The following is a 19,308-nucleotide window of genomic DNA, read 5'->3' on the forward strand; positions in this document are numbered from 1 at the left end:
AAATAAAACTCAACTCTTCCAGGAGTAACTTCTCACAGGAAAATTAGCAAGAGTCCTTTCACAATTACAGGGATCTAGCCTGGAACCAAGTTCGGCTGAATTATGCAGAATGACTATTATGACGAGTGCTCGGGACACAGAAACTGATAAGACAGATGCAGTCCTTTCCCGAAGCCCACAATCGAGGTCAGCGGCCAGGACTTCCGTGTCCCAGCTGAGCTGCAAATACAAGGAGGTGTAAAGACCACCATCTACCGATGCTCCAGAATCTACTCTCAAACTTGTTTCATGTTTCAAATATGCTACAAGTTTGGTAACAGAATAACAGAATCATAAATTAGCAGAGATGGGAGAGGTCTCTGCAAAGCATCAAGTCTGCACAGGGCCCCTGGGCTGCTGACAGCGTTTGGGTTCCGGAAAGAGATACACGCATCTGGTAACGCAGCTGAAACATTGTTTCAACCATTGAAATAACTGGTTTGGAAACAGGAATTACTGAACTGCTAATACACCGGGCTGAATGCTTGGTCGGGGTCATGCATGGGGTCCCCGAGTTACTCCCAAGGGTCCCCAGTTTGCTGTTCAGCATCAGAAGACGCCCCTGGAGAAGGGCACCCCCTACCCCGCGCCCCCCGGACGGAACAGTAAGACTTGTCTCCAGACACCACTCAGCTCCCACCTTTCTGACCCGGCTTCCCCTTGACCGCTTACGACGCTCTGTGAGTGTTTCCACGGACGGGTGACCTGCAGTCACGTGGCACATCAGACTTCTCTCCACCCTCAGACTGCAAGGACAGTCTCTACATCTTAAGACTCAACAGACGCCGTGGAGAGTGGACACGCGTGGGAGCAAAATAAGGAGAAAGGCTCTTACTGTGCCGTTTCCTCGTGTTAGTTTCACCTTCTTCTCTGGTCACGCCCAGGCAGCCCATCAACTCTTGCAGGGAAATGGACTTGTCGTTATTCACATCACAGTATTCAACAAACTTCTTCACACATTTTTTGGGTTTGGACTTCTTCCGAAGGAATCTCTTGAAGGGCTTGATTTCCTTTTTGCCGATGTCCCCACTGGAGTTTTTATCCAGCAGTTTGAAATACCAGTGGACCACTCTCTCCTCCAGCGTGTGGCTGGGGTCAGGTTCCGAGAGCCTGGAAGACACGCGGGTGGTCAGGGGTCCCCGGCAGCCTGGCTGCCTCCCCACCCCGGCCCTGGTCCCTCCAGCGAGGGCCCCCGTGCTCTGACTTTCCTGGAAGGAGGGCCTAAGGCTGCGAGGCTTTGCCATTCGATATAATGATTTTTAAAAATAACTTAGAAATTTGGCAAAACATTTTCAAGTTGGTTTCAAAATGGCAAATGGCACAGTGAACTTGTGCAGGCCAGTCACACGCTGGGCGTTGGCAAGTCGTGAGGACAAAGCCCCATGGGGATGGTCCATCGGCTCACACATCGCACACCTACTCAACCTGGGACCCAGAGGTTCTCTGCTCCTTTACTTGTGACTCATGGGCAGGTTGTTTATGCCATGGGTGAACTAAAAGGTGCAAAACAACATACATCTTAAAGTGGTAACCAGACATCTTTCCCTGGATTAAAAAAAAAAAAAGGTTGATTCTTTAAGATATAAGTAGAACACTCTTCCAGAAGGCCTGGCCTTGAGGCTGATCTTGGAGACCGTCCCAGATGTTACACTGGGCCTTCTCACCAGGTGGAAGGTGTGGCAGGTGCTCACATAATCCCTGGTCCTTCCTTCCTTGTCTGGCTGTTGGTCTCTGTGTTTCCATGAGTGTAAAGAGTGGGTCAGACACCAAAGGTTCCCAGGTGTTAGGGCTTCCTGATGCTATCAGTTACTTCCCAAACTTTCAGAGGCCCTTCTAGGATGGACATTCATTTACTGCTTTCAATTTTAGTTTTACAGAAAAGATCTATCTTTCCAAGAATGTAACAGGTCAATTTGAAAATTGGGTGATTTTCTTTTGTTTCATCATTTAATTTACTACTGGATTCATTAGCACTGCCTTTTTTTCTTCTGCAATCTTACTCTTAAGCAGAGACAGAGAGAGGCGGGCTTTGAGCTGAAGAAGACCAGGAAGCTTTAGATTATCTGGAATAGATGAAATAATCAAGGTTTGGGGCAGGCAGGGAAGAAGGCCAGTGCTCTAAGGAAATAAAGACAGCGAGATTCCCGATCAGAAAATGTGCTTTAAAATAAAGAGATTAATTATTACTAATTAACAGGGGAGATCCAACGCTTGAAACACTATATCCATTAAACACCACAAACTACCCTCCTAGGGACGTCACCCACAGAGACGAACAGCTTCGGGGAATTAACAGTCTCTCCGGAAGCAAAGCTCAAAGCCTCAGCCCCAGAACTGCAGAATTTCCACCAGGCACACAGAGCAAGTTTCCAGAGTTTCAGAAATCAGATTTTGAACATTTTGTTAATGTAATTAATGCCACTGAATTGCAGCCTTGAAAATGGTTGTGATGGTAAATTTTATGTCATATATATTTTACTGTAAAGAAATCCTATTTTGAGAATTTTAAATTGAACATTTTAATTCAAAGTGTTTAAAATCCAGTCAATAGCTCTAAAATGCGATTCCAAAGCGGGAAGCCCTCTGGACCAGGGTCCTCCCATCCCCTCCCCTCCCCCTGCCCCCGCCCCCACCCCTGCCTGATGGCACCTGGGAAAATCCCAAGGTCTGGGCCTTGTCCCTGATGGCAACATCCTCCTTGGGTTGATCGCATTACAAGAGAACCTGCTAAACAAATGTCCTCCAGACAAAGGAAGTGACCTCAGGTTTGGGGAGGGGACTTCTTTCCTGCAGGCCCTGTTGTGTCCGCTAAGCTGATCAGGCCTCGGATGCCAGTGTCTGGACTCTGCCCTCCAGCTTCTGAGAGTTCCCTGAATGCCGGGCTTCTTCCCAGCCTCCTGCTCTGCAGTCGAGTGCACGCACCTGCCCGGGGAGGAGGGGTCGGAGACGGCATGGACCATGTCTGTGGACAGCGCGTCCAGCACACTCGTCAGAAACTCGTTCTTTTTGGCACCAGGACAGCCTGAAAAAAATCAAGTATGGACATCTTTTCATATTTCCCAGAGCTCACAGGGTACAACAGATTTTTCTCTGTAACGGGAAGAAAGGCTTACGTAGGATTCAGAAATCAGTGTGCTGCTCCTGGGCATATACCCTGAGACAAGCATCATTCAAACAGAGACACGCACCCCAATGTTCACTGCAGCACTGTCTACAACAGCCAGGACATGGAAGCAACCTAAATGTGTCCATCGACAGATGAGTGGATAAAGAAGATGTGGCACATATATACAACGAATATACTCGGCCATAAAGAAGAATGAAATCATGCCATCTGCAGCAACATGGATGGACCCAGAGATTATCATACTAAGTGAAGTCAGACAGAGAAAGACAAATATCATAAGTGATATCACTTACATGTGGAATCTAAAATATGACACAAATGAACTTATCTATGAAATAGAAACAGACTCACAGACATAGAGAACAGACTTAGGATTACCAAAGGGGAAAGGTGGGGCGGGGGGAATAAATTAAGAGTTTGGGATTAACGCATACACACTACTAAATATAAAATAGATAATCAACAAGGATCTACTGTATAGCACAGGGAACTCTACTCAATATTCTGTAATAACCTATATGAGAAAAGAATCTGAAAAAGAATAGATATATGTATATGTATAACTGAATCACTTTGCTGTACACCTGAAACTAACACAACATTGTAAATCAACTATACTCCAATATAAAATAAAAAATTAAAAAAAAAATCAGTGTGTCGGGTGCCCTATATCATTGAGCTCATTTGAACACTTGTAAGCACGCTGCAATCCATATATGTTGATTTTAAAAGTTTCTGTAAATTACAATCGCTAAGATTTATTGAATTATTACTATGTGAGACTAAGGGATTCCCAGGCATTATCATCTCATTTGTCCCAAAGCTGCAATCCCAGTAGGTAGCATCACTGCCCCACATTACGTAGGAGGACCCGGATGCTGGGAAACACCCCAAGCTCACATGGCTGGAGAAGACACGGCCCCAGAGTCCTGTCAGGGGAGCCTGAGTCCGAAGGCAGCTGAGGGGCTTCGAGTAATTCTGTAATTGAGTTTACTTGAAGCTTAACATTCTACAATATACTTTACCTACAAGTTAACTATCCCTAAACTCCCCTCCACCTCCTCGCCGTTCCGGGATAAAGAGATGCAGCTTCGCATGTCTTTCCTGGGCTCTGAGAAGCAGGAGGAACATTCCACATGGACCAGATGTTGGTGCTGTGTTATGACGACCAAGTCATTCAAAGACCAACATGTTTACACAGTTAGAGAACTCTGGGTTTCATAAATTTCCTTTTGACACGAGTTTTTGTTATTATTATTCAAGCACATGTTAATTGCCTAGAGCAGGAATCCATTTACACCAGTTTCCACTTCCTTAAATACACATATCAGAAAACAGATGCGAATCCCTAAGGGTCGGGGAAGGGTGAAAATAGAGCTGTGTTATTCCCCTTTTCCCTTTGAAGGCAACTGGAAAGGTTATAATCTACAGGGAAACCCCCAGGACCATTGCAAGAATGTTAACTTTTCAAGCAAAAAACAATTATCTCATTAACTATTCCCTGGGGAGGCAATAGCCGACTTGAGGCTGCAGGCGTGTCTGGGGCCGTTGGGGACCTCGGGGACTTCCTGCAGCCCTGTCAGCGCCAGCTCTGAGACAGGGCAGCGCCCTTTGCCCTTTGTCACAGTAATGAATGCTTCTGAGAGCAGCTCGCCTGACCACCAAGAGGGAACAGAGAACAGCAAGCAGGCAAGCAGGGATGTGTCAGGGGGTGTGCATAACCTGCCCCGGTCCCAGCTGCCCCCGTGAAGTCCCACACCCCGGCTGGCATCAAGATACCCCGGGAGGGATGTGGTGCAGGTAGGAAACATGCAGGTGTCTGGGAAAAGGCTGAGCTGGTGAGAAACTGCTCAGGGCTGAGCGGGTGTAAGAAAGCATTACGCTTGTGTCCTGTGCGGTATGACTTCAGTGGGGACGCACCCCGGTTATTTTTTGCGGTTAATTTTATCATATCCCCCCCAAAGGAGGTAAAGCAACACGAGATTTTTAATTAGAAAATGATATATATGCATCAGGAAACACAAGGCTAACAGCACCTAAAAGCTTTAGAAGGCTTTAACACAACAAGCAGTTAAGTTTAATCTACTTCTAAACCAAGAAATATTAAATCAATCCTGCTATAGCACGTTTTCAACGTGGTATAAATTACAGACTGCGAAGTGCACAGATCTTTCTGCTAAGGATTATATTTCGCAGTTGAGAGCTACTTTAGTCCAACAAAAGAATACTTTTCATATTTATTTGCAAAGACACTGAACTTCACTTAAGTAAAGAAAAGGGAAAAACGGTTTAGGCTCAGAGAGACAGAGCTGCTGCATCCTGAGACCAGCCTCCAGGTGATTTCCGCCCCGTGCTTTGTGCTCGCACGAAGTCGACTTGCTGATGGGCAAGCCCGCTCGGAGTGAACACTTGTTGGGACCCAGGCGGAGGTCTGGGGTCCGGGGGTGAGCGATCTTCCCAGACCCGTCAGATCCCGGTTCTCGGGGCCGAGGTCCTCACCTCGCTTGACGGGGAGACGGAGATGGAGGGTGACCTCACACTGTGAGAAGTGTGGCTCCCGGTTTTCAGGACAACCACTCATGAAATAGCAACAGCAGCGCCATTTCCAAATAAGTGCGTGGATAAACAGGGATGGGGTAGCACCCACAGCGATGCGTACCCGGGAAGACAGTCCCTGCGTGTCCAGGCTCGGGCGGGCTCGAAGGCCGACCGGGCTGAGGACGAGGAGGTGAAAGGACCTCGGCCTTCACTTACTATCTGTACTTCAGCTCACGTGCCTTTACTCAAATATCCTGAGAGGATGCTTCCTCATGGGGACACGAGGGTCCCAGGCATGCTCATCCTGGCACAGTGTTTGTAAAAATGAGAAGAAATCAGAATGAAAAATTAGTACGTTATTAAGAAGTGAATTTTCATTATATGAGAAATGACATAAGTACCATGAAATCAAAATTTCACCACCGTGAAATGGACCAGGCCTCGAAAAGGAACGACGGGGCTGGCGGTGAAAGGGACGCACCCCCCAAACCGCCGGGCTCCCTGCAAAGCGCAGGGCAGCACTCAGTTCCTCCACACTCGCTCCCTCGGGCCACGGTGACGACCACGGAGATCTGGGTCCTGCCCACAGACCATGCTTGTGGCCACGCGGCCTCCCATGTCCTGGGCTCAGCTCATCGAGTTGTCCCCCCGGGGACATCAAGTGCCCAGGGACCTCCGACCTCCTCCCAGCAGCTCACCTCCCCTTCCGCCTGCGCGGCCTCCATGCGGCCAGAAGCGCCCAGAAATCTTGTGTCCTTGAAACCACAGCCTGCAGGCTCCGTGACAGGACACCTAGTCACTGTTTATTTGTGTCCACCCACAAGCTTGTTCCCTGCGGGACGTGGAGCAGAGCTCAGAAGGCTTGGGTCAGGGGAGACGCAGGGCAGGGACGGCCCCGTGCCAGGAACTTCCATGGAGAACTGACAGCCAGCTAAAGAAACATTTGTAGAGAGAGGAAACCAGACTGTCCTTTTCAAAGCTAGAAGCAGAATGACTACAACCATTTATTTACAAATCTGAGGCAAAATAAAACAGCCAGCTTGTGTTGAAGATGCTTAGCTGATTTCATTTATCTGTGGAATCCAAGGAAAATACTCGGTACCCTGTTGCGTTTCCGTGCAAACACTTGGGTTCTGATCCTGGTTTGTCCCCCGGTAAGCTGGCGGCCCCATCCCAGGGCAGCCCCCCACCCGCCTGTCCCCAGCCTCAACCCCGGCTGCTTGGTAGCGATGAGCTGACCGGCTGCTGGTTCCCGAGATGCCAGGCGCCACTCGGCCCCAGGGAAACTGGTTCGTATGTGATGCCTTAAAAAATTATTTCACTTGATATCTCTTAAAATGAATGTGTTCTACACTGTCTACAGAACATCCTTATTTTAAAAAACAAAAGTTTTTGGTATAGAAATGACTGATTTCAGCAAATTTACTTATACAGTTTCGTCTTTTCCCTTTTTCTTTAAAGTACAGATGGAAACATTTTCAGGACTGCTACCTGGACCACATCATGAATCCCCGCTCCATATGGTAACTAGTGTCGCTTCCTTCCCGTCACCTGGAGCACTCAGGATCACCCCCTAAAGGAAACCCGACACCAGAGGAAGGGAAGTCGGAGGGTGGCAATGTCCTCCTGCAAGTACCAAGAGAAGGCATGAAATGGTGACAATCCGTAGTCTTGCACCCATGTTAGCCAACACTGGTCCCTAACTGTAGTCTGAGCATCACCCAGCAGGTGAGGTCTGTGGGCTGCTGGGCAGGGAAACCGGGAGGGGGGATCCCACTAGATGACCAGGTGACTTGCTGGGATGAAAAGTGTCACAGGACAATGACACTACTTAATCTAGCTTTCAAGCATCTAACAGTGAGCAGCTTAAAATCCTCATCTGGCTGGTTTATTATTTCAAATGTCTAGAAAACTAATGTAGGTGAGAAATAAAATGAAATGGAAACAAAAATAACACCTTTCTCTGATTTTTTTCAGATCTCTTTGAGGAGCTGTGTGTCTGTGTGTGTCTGTGTGTGTGTGTGTGTCTGGGTGTGTCTGTATGATACCTGCACACTTATTAACTCCATTATAATTACCTACTTTTCTGTTTATAGGTTTAAGTCCTCAAATTTGGAAGTCAACCAATGGGGAACAAATTTCTCTAAATTTTTATCAGGTATGTGTCACGTCTGTCAAAGAACTCTGGCATGGCATCTTAGGATTCCCTGTGAGGAGGCAGTAGGGAGACACATGGATGGGGGAGGTAGGGATGCAGGAGGTGAGATGAAACAGGTGAGACGAAGGAGATGAGATGCAGGAGGTGGGGTGAAGGAGGTGAGATGCAGGAGGTGGGGTGAAGGAGGCGGGATGAAGAAGGTGGGATGCAGGAGGTGAGATGCAGGAAGTGAGATGCAGGCATCCCTTCTCCCTTGGCCCATGGCTGCCCCAAACAGGGCTGAGCAGAAGCCTGGAAGTGTTGTATTTTTCGGGACTTGGTCAGAACTTTAATGGAGGAACTGGACATTCCCAAAGGCCTGTATAGTGTCTTCAGTGACAAAAACCAGAGAGAAGAACTTGGGCAGATAGAAAATTCTCCTTGCAACACAAAATCCCTGGAGATCAAAGTTTTATGGTAATAAAGCCAGGATTTAAAACACACACATAAGGCTAGTCCTTCTCCCAAAGTTTTAAGAATGTATCATAGAAATTTTCAGGGAAGTCTAGTTTTGTGCAATTTCCCCCAGAGTAATAGGAATGCATTTTACCTGTAGGGTGTGGGTCAGAATTGAGACCCACCATTCGCTGCCTTCAAGGGTTGTGAGAAATGGGAATAAAGTTACACCCGCTCCTCTAGAAATGTGAAGAAAAGCCCTGATAACTGTCTCTTTGCAATGGATTAGACCCACTCTTGCCTGAAGACTAACACAGTCTTAAGGTTGCTAACTCTACGTGAACTTTAGGCACCAGATTTTAAATCCCTTTATTTAATGTGCAATATTTTGAACTACATAAAAGCAGCTGAGTGGTGTGTAATTTCTTTCTCAATTACCTTTACCTGAAAGTAAGTGTAAACACAGGATGAATCGTGCTGTGCTCTTTCCCTGTGTGTAACCAGGGGCCTGCAAGGTGCTCCAGGTGCGAACCACGTACCTCCTGGACCCTGAATATTGCCTGGGTCTGCGCGTGCAGACACAGTGGGTGGGTTTCCTGGTGGAAGACTCTCCTCGTGCAGCTGAGGAGGGGAAAGTGAGGCATCAAATAAAACCATCCACGGGGTTGATCATCTCGAGTAACGGGAAATGAAACTGCTGTGACGCTCATCCTCACCGTTTAAAACACAACAATCCGGTGGAGAAGAGAAAGAAAAGCTCTACAGAATCTGCCACTAAGTCAGGGGCGTCTGAGACCCAGAGACAAAGGTGCAGAGGCTCTCTGGCCCAGAAGCACGTGGGCCCCCGCTCTGCTCCGCGGTGGCTCTGACGGCGCTCAGCTGCGGAAGTCTGCTCTGGACCCCGCCGACAGTCCACAAGCACGGCAGCCCTGCGCTCTCGCTCGGCCGAAACGCTGGCCGCCTTCGAAGTCCACATTCTCCTCAATTAAACACTGAGCTCGTGGCTTGTTTCCCAAGCACTGACTTCCCTTAAACACGTACAACACGCCCATCTCGGGCCGTGGGGTCCACGCATCCCACCTGGGGCCCCCGGGGTCCACGGAGGGGGTCCCCGCGCCTGGGGTCTGCGCTACTCCACTGACTTGCACCTTCCAGCCCCCATGCTTCCGCCTCAGGACAACCTGCCAAACTGGTGATCACGGCAAGGTTCTGCCAAGGGAGAAGGAGGAGGGGAGGGAGAGGAGAAAAAGGAGGGGGGAGGGGGAAGGGAGGGAAGGAGGCGATAAGTGGAAGATTGAGGTTCTGGCTGAGCTGGACAGCTGTAACCCCTGGGGTGGGGGCCCTGCATCGCCCTCACCGATCAGGAGTTCAGAGACTGCCAGGCTGTAGTCACTGCACTGGTGCAGAGGGGCACAAACAGGCCAGGGCCCTGCCCTCTCCTGCGGGAGGACGGTGACATCAGATAAATTAACATCTCCCTGCTGAGGACCCGGGCCCTGAAGTGTGGAGCAAGCCCTTTCGAATAGGCAGAAGGAGAAGCTCGTGCAAAGGCCCTGGGGCTGGGGGCACGCGCGTGCTGAGGGGCTGAGAGGAAGCCAAGGCGCGTGGAACAAGACGGGCATGGACAGCAGGAGTGAGAAATGGGGTGCAGGCACCGCGGGGTCCCGGGAGCCACAGAAAGGAGCTGGGACTTGATCTGGAGGGAAATCGCAGCCCTTGGAAGATTCGGAGGAGCCGCACCATGTGATTAATGAGGGTCACGGAGCCCACTCTGTGGGTTTTCGATGGACAGTGGGGTCCCCGGGAGCCCGGGTTGAGGCTGTGGCCTGTGGTCCAGGGACAAGATTGCTGAGACCAAGGTCAGAGTGGAGCCCAGAGACCTGAGAAGTAGGTTCAGGGGAAATCAGGGGTTGGAGGGGGCAGCGCTCCAGGGCTGGGGCTACGGCCAGGTCACACAGCCTCCCGAACATGACAAGGACAGAGGACATTCTCAGCAGAGGGTACACTTGGATTCAGTGCCCAGATCCGTTCTTATAAAGTTGCTCACGTCGAATTTCCTACAGGCACAGAAGGAGTGAAAGATGACATGTCCTGATACACTTTCTCCATGAAACATTTTATGTCCCTCCCTTAATTTAATAAGTGCCTTTTCCTTAATTTTTAACTTTATATGCAGCTTAAACGTTTAAAAAAGTTAAACAGAGATAATTAGAAAAGTTTCTTTGGTCACGCTTATTGTAAGATCCATAAAATATCTGTAGCTAATAAAAGGTACATAAAGTGTACCTTCATAAATCCTCCCTCCAACTTGGAATTGTTTGTGTCAAGGTCAAGATGACGGTGTTAGAACCAGGTGGCCCCTGCACGGCAGGAAAGCACATAGTCAGGACGCCTATTCATACTTTAAAACGTCTACATGGGAGACAGTGAGTAAAATTCATCCTCAAAAAACGCCCTAAAGAAAAAGCACGAAACTTTCCACTCTTAAGATAAAATCAAAATCACTACTCTTGTGTATTAACTTTAATTTTTAAAATCTTTTCTATATTTACATATTTTATATACTGTATTTATTTTTTCATATTTTCAACACAGGTTTTCATTATTCTAAACAAAGAGGTTTGTAGGCTTGAGGTTGTGCTTTGATTACTTAACATTTAGTAATATCGGAGTTGGGTTAAAGTCGATGCCTAAATGGACCCCAGAAATTATTCTCTTGGAGATGTGGTCAGAGAGAGTCGGGGCTCAGAGAATCCGCCTTCTCATTCACTAAATGCCCTGAGGTTCCCTCAGCTGTGATGTTCGAGACACTCTTTGCCTTTGATTTTATTTCTCTCTTGGGTGGGTCATCTGAGTCCAGCATGTGCACTAGGAATTCGTAATAGCTGATAAGTTAACTGTGAATATTTGTCTCCGAGACAGTGTTTTTGTTTCCTGAGTCTCCCTACATTTCTCAAGGACAATATTATGTCCTTCAAACATTCGTTTGATAGCTACTTATTAACCACATGCTGGGTAAAAAGCACCGTTTTTACCCTTAAGGAGCTTATAAAGTAAAATACTGGTGACAGGAGAGGAGGGTTTATGGTGATAAAGTAAGACAGATGTCAGTTTTGTGGGAAGCACAGACTTTCTGGAGGTCTCCTGCCGGCCGAGGAACAGGAAGCATTTGAGGACACGGGTCCACGTCGTAATGAGGTGTTTTGACCAACAGATACTGTTGGCAGAATTAGGGTTACTTCTGATCATCCCTTCAAGGCTTTCCTGAGTCAGGGGGCTTCCCTCCCTCTCACTGTCACTCAGAGCAACAAAACAACTACCTTTGCTTGGATTTTCTCCAGAGCACAGTATTTTGAATGTTACCAAACTGACAGTGAAATGCTTAGGTGGTGCATCTTTAAGACCACGGAGAAGGGATAAGCGTGGACTGTCTTCTCTCGGAAGGTTGGGACACCCCGGCCCTTCGGGAAGCCATCCTCACTCTAGTAGATGTGACCTGAGGTTGTGCAGGCACCTCCCTCGACACAACTCCGCAAAACAGAGGACGGAGCCACGAAGGGGAGAGAGCGCATCCTTATCCAGAGACGAGGCTCCTGTGGAGACGCGGCCGGGTCCACGCGGCGCCAAGGACCCGCGGGAAGAGCTCTGCCTGGGCTCGGCGTCCCAGCATCCCTCGGAAGACCGAGGTCACTGTGCCCAAGAATTGCGTGTGTGCATGTGAAACTCGAGAGAGAGCTGTGATGCTGTGCTGTGTGTGGAAGCATCGCTTCCCGGTTTTGGACACACGCGTTTGTTTATTCTCTGCCCCGCCCTCCACCGATGGACCCAGCAGTGCGGGCGCGTGTTTCTGAGAGGATTTCTGAAATATTTCCCGAGACGATGGACCACCTTCCTGTGGGAGCCGAGCCGGGCTGTCCCTGTAAGGACAGTTGCTAATTACCACGTGTTCTAGGCCTGGGAGAACAGAAAGAGCAACACGGTTCCTGCTCCAGCCCCAGGGATGACAGCCACGCGGCCGGTGGGCACGCACGCTGGCACTGCCCACAGCACCTGCGGCGGAGGCGGGGCCGCACCTGTGCCCCGACCAGCGCGATCTAACCTGATGTCCGACGCACGGGTGAGGAACACCGGATGGAATCTCGGGCTGCATAACCAGACAGAGGCCTGGCCAGGTACAGGTGAGCCGGGTCCGGGCGGCGCGGGGAGCTCTCGTCCTTTCCAGGAGCTCGGCGTGGGAACCCTGGCGGGCGCAGTGCCCCTCACCCCACAGCCCAGCGTCTGCCTGGCCCGGCCGCGAGGAAAGAACAAGCAGGTGGTTTGGGCCCAGCGACGGGGCCAGACGTGTTCCCCCAGCACACAGGCCGGAAGAACCGGACTCCAGCCAGGTGTTCAGACACAGGCTGGTCGCTTTCTCTCTGCTTTCCACTTCAGTGGAGAAACCTTTCTTTCCAGACTCCTAGTTCATTTACTTTTACTTTTGATAGTTTGCTCTACAATACAGGCTCTTTCATATCCTTTACGAGGACTCCAGGAAAGAACACGGGCTTAACCACCAGAGAGACGGCTCAAACCACACACCTGTAAAAAGTCATTCACCTCTGTCATAAAAAAATAAGCTTCTGCTCTACGACGCGCTTGTAAATTACACTTTATAGCACCCGTGACCTTGACTGGATTTCAAGTGAGGTTGCACTTTACGAAACTTTAAAATGTTAAGAGTGAATAAGTGTGTTCGTGGCCGTCCCGTAACGGGATGCGTGACTTCTGCTGCTTCCCTGACTCCAGTCAGCACGTGAGTCACCGCAGCCCCGAGACGGAGCCCTGGGCTCGGCCGCCGGCGCCCCCGCGTCAGTGGAGGCCCCGCGCCTGCCCTGCCTTCGCTCTCTTCCCCCCGCCACCGCCCCGTTGAGCTGGCCGGTCAGAGGCCCCATCCCTAGCGAACCCTACCACGGACACGGGGAGGAGATCCCCGTTGGGAGCCACATACCAACAGCAGCAACAAAACTACGTGACGCTCCCTGATGAACTAGAGAAAATAGGAGGCGAGGGACGGCGCCGTTGACGGCCAGCGACCGCCAGCCAACCTCTGGGGCCAGCTGGGTTTTAACCACCCAAATGCATGCTGCAATCACCTCTTCAGAGCCCCAGACACAGAAACAAAGCCAAGGTGACGACACAGGGGGATTCTTGTGCTGCCGCCGGTGAGGGAAATGGTCCCCGTGAGCCGAGGGCTCTCCACGTGGGCTGGGGCCGCCCCCGCTCACGTTTCCAGGGACCCCGGCCCGGGCATCAAATAGAACGGGGACCTGGGCCATCTCTGCGAGCTCTGTAATCTCATGATTTGGGGGGAATTTTAAAAAGACGTGAGGGACAAGAGGTAGAGACGACACCACCTCTGAGGAAATGCCCTCCCCAGCCGCTGTGCCGGTGAATGGCCCCCCGCAGCCTCTCTGCTCAGCGGAACCAGAGCGTGGACTCAGCCCAGGAATTTGCTAGAATGTCTGCACCTTAGGAACAAGTCCCAATTTTAGTCAATTTTCAATGCAAAGGTTACTGTAAACCTTCACAGATAAAGACAGTCAGAAATGGCTGCCTCAAGGATTTTTCTTTTTCTTCCCTGTGGGATGGAAGCGGTTACACACTGGGCACAATGTGGGCAAATGACCGAAAGTGGGGTCTTGCAGAAGCAGAAGGTCTGGCCACATTTTGGAAGCAACAAGTTTTGTTTTTCTTTTTTTCTCTGCGTCTAGACCAGCCACGCAGAGCCAAAAATGGTGAATTCAGTCGACAATTTGATGAATGAGACGAGAAACTACGGCTGAATCTAAACAAAGAATACTCTATCCTGAAAGTGTCAACTTCTGAAACATTTCTAGGGCAATGGAGCCAAGCCCTCAGGACCCCAAGGTCTGCCGGGTCCAACTCAAAGTAAATGTACACGAACAAAAGCACACAGGAGTCGTTTTCTCTTTTTCCAAAAAAAGTGTGTTTCTTCCTCATATATCACTTACTCTTTGCCTAAATTTCGAATTCTTCTCTTTGTTTGAGTCACAAATAGAATGATAACAAAACAACACTGCAGACTTCAAAGTCGTTCTGATGTTGTGACCTAAACTATTACAGACCCTACACTTTTCACCAGACTCATTCTCTCGCCCAATCATGCATCGTCTTCCTGGCATCGTGTCAGTGAGGAGATGGGTAGAGTGCGGCTCGGGACCACATTGATTCCAATGTGCCCCCCTGATGGAAATTCTCCACTTTCATCACCAGCCCTGCAGCTCCACAGCCGACCTCTGCTTCACTCCTTTGCACACAGGGTCCTCTGTGCCCACCTACCCCCCGGCCCCGAAGCCTCCCTCCAGGGCTCTCCTCCCACCATGTCTGCCCAGGACCCTCCAAGCTAGAATCCCCACCCTTCCTCCAAGCTCCCAACAAAAACAAAGACAGACTGTTACTGTAAAACAGAGCTACTTGAGTACCCCTGCCACAAGAAACTCTGAAAAAACATATTTAATTCAGGTCTAACTCAGTGGCAGGCACTTTTTAAAGCTATGGTCCAACAATATGGGGTTTTCTGGGGTTGACAAGGCGTGACAGAGCTGGCTTTTGGGAGTGAACAGAAAGTCAAAAGAGGTCTGTGCCTATACTTTGTTTTTGTCATAAAATGCATAATAACGTCATTCAAAGGCAGCATCATTTCTCTTGGGACTAAAGTCTGTTGCCCCGTAAGTGTCCACACGGAAGGTCCCAAAGGGTCCAGGGGTCTTGGTCAGGTGGAATCTGGTGGACCCGCAAGCTCCTGTCCGGGCAGCGGGGGTAGGGGTGCAGCTGGGAGCAGGACACCCACGCTGGGCCCCGAAACTCACCCGCAACTGCACAGAGCTGATGACCCACCCTCTGGGTGTGGCTGCACGGAACCATGGGATCACATGTTACGTGGACAAATTCAGCTGAGGTTTCCGGTAAGAGGCAGGCGCCCTGGCACAGACATCGTCCCCGGATCTGTGTGTCCGCGCAGAGCCCACGCCCAGGGTTCATTGCCAGATGTCCATTCTATGTAACACTGCTTTCAAATTAGGATACGCATTAATTAGTGAGCAAATGTTTGTATTTATTCTCCCGTACCTCCTGGAATGACTTGAAGCAAAAGCCCTGGGCCTATCTCACCAACAACTGTCTGTTAAACCAGTGAACATTCTATGTAGAAGATCTGTGCTTTCAAAGCTGCCTTAAAACAGAGGAACTCACACCATAACTGCCTCCAAAAATAGAGAGAGAGAGAGAGAGAGTTTTAACACAAAACACTGATGAAAAGGAAGGCTTACAAAATGAAATGCTGACCGGGAGGGCTGGATGGCCACATGAGGACCAAAGCACCACTGAGAGGGCGGTCCAGGGGATGCAGTGAGCTGGGGAGCTCTTTGCCCTGGAACCCCACCCAGCCCAGAACTCCAAATCCCCACAGGCTTTGCCTCAGCACCACGCCTGTTGGCTCTGCCCAGCTTGGCGACATGTCTTCTGAGTGACCTTCTTCACCACCCAGGGCCTGGATGCCATCGGAAGAGCAGGGTAACATCCTTCATGGAGTCTGGGCACCACCTGCACCCCAGGGAGACAGCTCTGAAGGCTGACCTAAAGGCCTTCGCGGGGCTTCTCCCTGGGGCATTGAGGGGACACCCCCCTCCCACGGCAGCTCTCTGGGGGCCACCTTCTTGCTCCAGCGCAACTGCTCTGCCCTCCTCCACTCAGGACCTGCACTTCCCAGCCCTTGCAGGGGGCCGTGCCTCTAAGTCGCTCTCGAGTGAGCATCTGAAAAGCGGACGGCAATGGACCCGAGTCAAACATCACATAAAGTCATGTTGGAATTATGCTCACAAACTGACCAAGAGCCACACACGTTTTCTAACGAGAAGAGGGAACCAGGAGGGAAGCCGACAGCGTTGATGTCTCTGCTGTGCCTGGAATTCAAGCAGGGGCCACACACTAAGGCCCAAGACGGCCCCCATCCCTGATGCTGTGTAAGGTGTAAATGGCAAACTGCCCCAAGGAAACTCCCCAAACAATGGGTTGCTCAGAGGTCGACCAGTTTTCAGTCTAGGAGCCTAACCCTTGAGAACCAGCTGCAAATGCTCACCTCCCATTTCAGTTACAGGCCTCTCTGAGAACCATATATTCTGAATACTTGCAAAACGATGATTCCTTGTAGATTGGTGCAGCCGCTATGGAAACAGTATGGAGGTTCCTCAAAAAATTAAGAATAGAATTACCATATGATCCAGCAATCCTACTTCTGGGTATTTAGCCAAAGAAAATGAAAACTCTAATTCGAAAAGGTAACTGCACCCCAATGTTCACAGCAGCACTATTTACAATAGCCAAAGCATGGAAACAACCTAAATGTCCATCGATATATGAATGGATAAAGAAGATGTAGTGTGCACACACACACACACACACACAGGAATATTACGCAGCCATAAAAAAGAATGAAATCTTGCCATTTGCAGCAACATGGATGGAATAGGAAGGTATTATGCTTAGTGAAATAAGTCAGAAAGAGAAAGTCAAATAGCATATAATTTCACTCATATGTGGAATCTAAAAAACAAACCAAAACCAAACAAAATAAATGAACAAACTAAACAAAACAAAAACCAACACCCAGATACAGAGAACAGGTTACCAGAGGTGTAGGGAGGAAGGAGGGGAGAAACAGATAAAGGGATCAACTGTGTGGTGACAGATGGAAACTCACTTTTGGTGGGAGCACGAGGTCGTGTAGACAGAAGTAGAAATATAATGTTGAACACGTGAAACTTATATAACGTCATAATCCAATGGGACCCCCGAATTTGTTTCTTTAATTAAAAAAAATAAAACCCGGATTTTTTCGGTGAGAGCTAAGTATTGGAGATGTCCATTACAGCCTGGGCAGGAAGTGGCGGGGTCCTGGGGCCTCCTGCCCACTTGTCTGCCTACAGGGTCCCTGAGGGAAAAGTCCCCATGAAGGTGGCCAGCAGCTCGTTTCAGCCAACGTGCAGTATTACAGGCACTGAGCCGGTGCTGAGCAAACCTACGACATGGGCTCAGCTCCACCTGCAGGAGCCCTGGGAGAGCGGGTATGCATCACCCCCTTTTCTCTGATAAGCAGACAGAGACTCAGAAGGGAGCGATTACAGGACATGCTGCTGGACGGTGGCCGCACCAGGCTCCCTAAATCCACACAGCCGAGGGCAGTGTGTCTATGTCCTCTTACCCCTGGTCTACGTCACGGCACGCCCACACCCATCACTTAACCGAGGACACCGTCCTGGGCTCACCTTCCCGTCATTTCTGAGATGGGGGTGTTTGTCCCAGAAATGAAGAAATAGGGAAAATGTGTTTCAAACCTCTGGGGAGGAAGCAAGTCTGATATGGTTTCTGATATGGTTTCAAATATCAAAAGACTTCATACATTTGCATTTCTCAATGTTCAAATGATTATCTGAATATAGCAAATTTCCCAAAGTTTATTTTCCAGGTCATCCACACCGCTGCTTATTCCAGGCAGAAGAAACACAAAGGAAACTATCCAAAGAAGAAGGATGAAGGTATTTTAGTTCACATTCTTAAAAGAGAAGTGGGAATTGGATTGGTCTGGTTTCTCACCAACACTTTTAATGTAAGAGAGAGGGAATGAACTCCTTGTGGTTTGGAGCAGCCTCTGTTCCAAGGGGACGTGCATCCAAATGGACGGGACCTCCCAGGCTTCACCTTTGACCACCTGTTACGTCTCCTCGGAGACAGAGGTCAGTGGACTTGCCTCTGGTTCAAAGGCTTCAGGAACAAGGTGTTAAGTCAATGGAATAGCACTAATCTCTAGGGAGCTTCTTGAGGAAGGGCCGCAAGGTCCTGTCTTTGGTTTTCTCATTTTCAAAAAATCTATGCAATGTCGGGGGTGGAGAAGACTTTAATGCTCTCATATCAAGCTTGGAACGAGCACATAAACGAGGACAGACTATAATAGGCTGGAGAGCAGAAGTTTAAAAATCAGGATTCAAAACGATCATGGCGGCTGGTCATTGAGCCAATACCAAGATGAAATATAACCAAGAAAGTTGAAGTCCCGCACTTCGATTGTGCAAGTTCAGGATGTACAGTGTTTTACACAACAGATAATCACTGGTTTTTAACATCCAGCAAGAGACAAATGCCTGGACAATCTGATCCGCTATGCAGCATGGAAGAACCTTCGGATCCAGCAAGAAACAAAGGGAAAGGGTAAGGAATGAGTGATCATTTCCATGCTTGGTTTTGGTTTTGTACCTTTAAAAACAATGTCTCACAAATAAACTGTCAAGAAATAGAAAAGTTATTGACGTCTGGCATAAGTATATTGTGAAAAATCTGTCCTAGTACTGTGTAAGGCTAAAAACAGATTTTGGAAATTCAAATGGAACATGTTACGGAAAAACCCGAACGAACGTTTTGGCCAGCCCAATAATTAAGGAAGCACTGGCTCTTGGTATGGAATATTAATATGGGATGTTACTTCTTCTGTTCCTGAGTTAAGTCATTAACTATTAACAACCAACCCAGTTAACATTAATCAATTAGGTGTTAAATAGCCTCCTGTCATTTGAAGGATTCAAATGAAGACATTTTTAAGATTCTGGAATTATTCTATTTCATGCTTATAAAGCATCAAGTCTGGAAATGCTGGATGAGAGGAACGGTGGTCATTCGTGATCGTTATGATGGGCATCGATCTCCTACAACTAACTGCATTTGCAACCCAGATTCTGTTTTGCTAACTGGTTAAACAGATAGCAGCTCTCTCCTTCTCCTGTTCTGTCAGCATCACCCAAACCATAAACCAGTATGAGCCTGATCCAGGAAGCCATGGCTCCAGTGTAGGGTTTCAGGTCAAGGGCAGGATCCTTGAAGAAAAGGTGACATGTTTGCTTTTCACTTGGATCTACAATCGATGACTGTATCGAAATCCTATCCTCATTAGAAAAAGATAATG

General features: G+C 48.9%; 1 protein-coding gene across 4 annotated transcripts in view; it reads right to left on the bottom strand.

Annotated features, from left to right (window-relative positions):
- SMOC2 (SPARC related modular calcium binding 2) overlaps positions 1 to 19,308 on the bottom strand; it is a 155,112-nt gene that overhangs the window by 9,250 nt on the left and 126,554 nt on the right. For all 4 annotated transcript variants that reach the window (XM_061207138.1, XM_061207137.1, XM_061207136.1 and 1 more), the window contains 2 exons: positions 2,962 to 3,061; positions 875 to 1,149 (listed from right to left, as the gene is read on the bottom strand). In XM_061207138.1, coding sequence (XP_061063121.1) covers positions 875 to 1,149; positions 2,962 to 3,061 — 375 coding nt within the window. The remainder of the gene's footprint in view (positions 1 to 874; positions 1,150 to 2,961; positions 3,062 to 19,308) is intronic.

Source organism: Eubalaena glacialis, chromosome 12, assembly GCF_028564815.1.
Source record: "Eubalaena glacialis isolate mEubGla1 chromosome 12, mEubGla1.1.hap2.+ XY, whole genome shotgun sequence".
In the NCBI taxonomy this organism is placed as follows: domain Eukaryota; kingdom Metazoa; phylum Chordata; class Mammalia; order Artiodactyla; family Balaenidae; genus Eubalaena; species Eubalaena glacialis.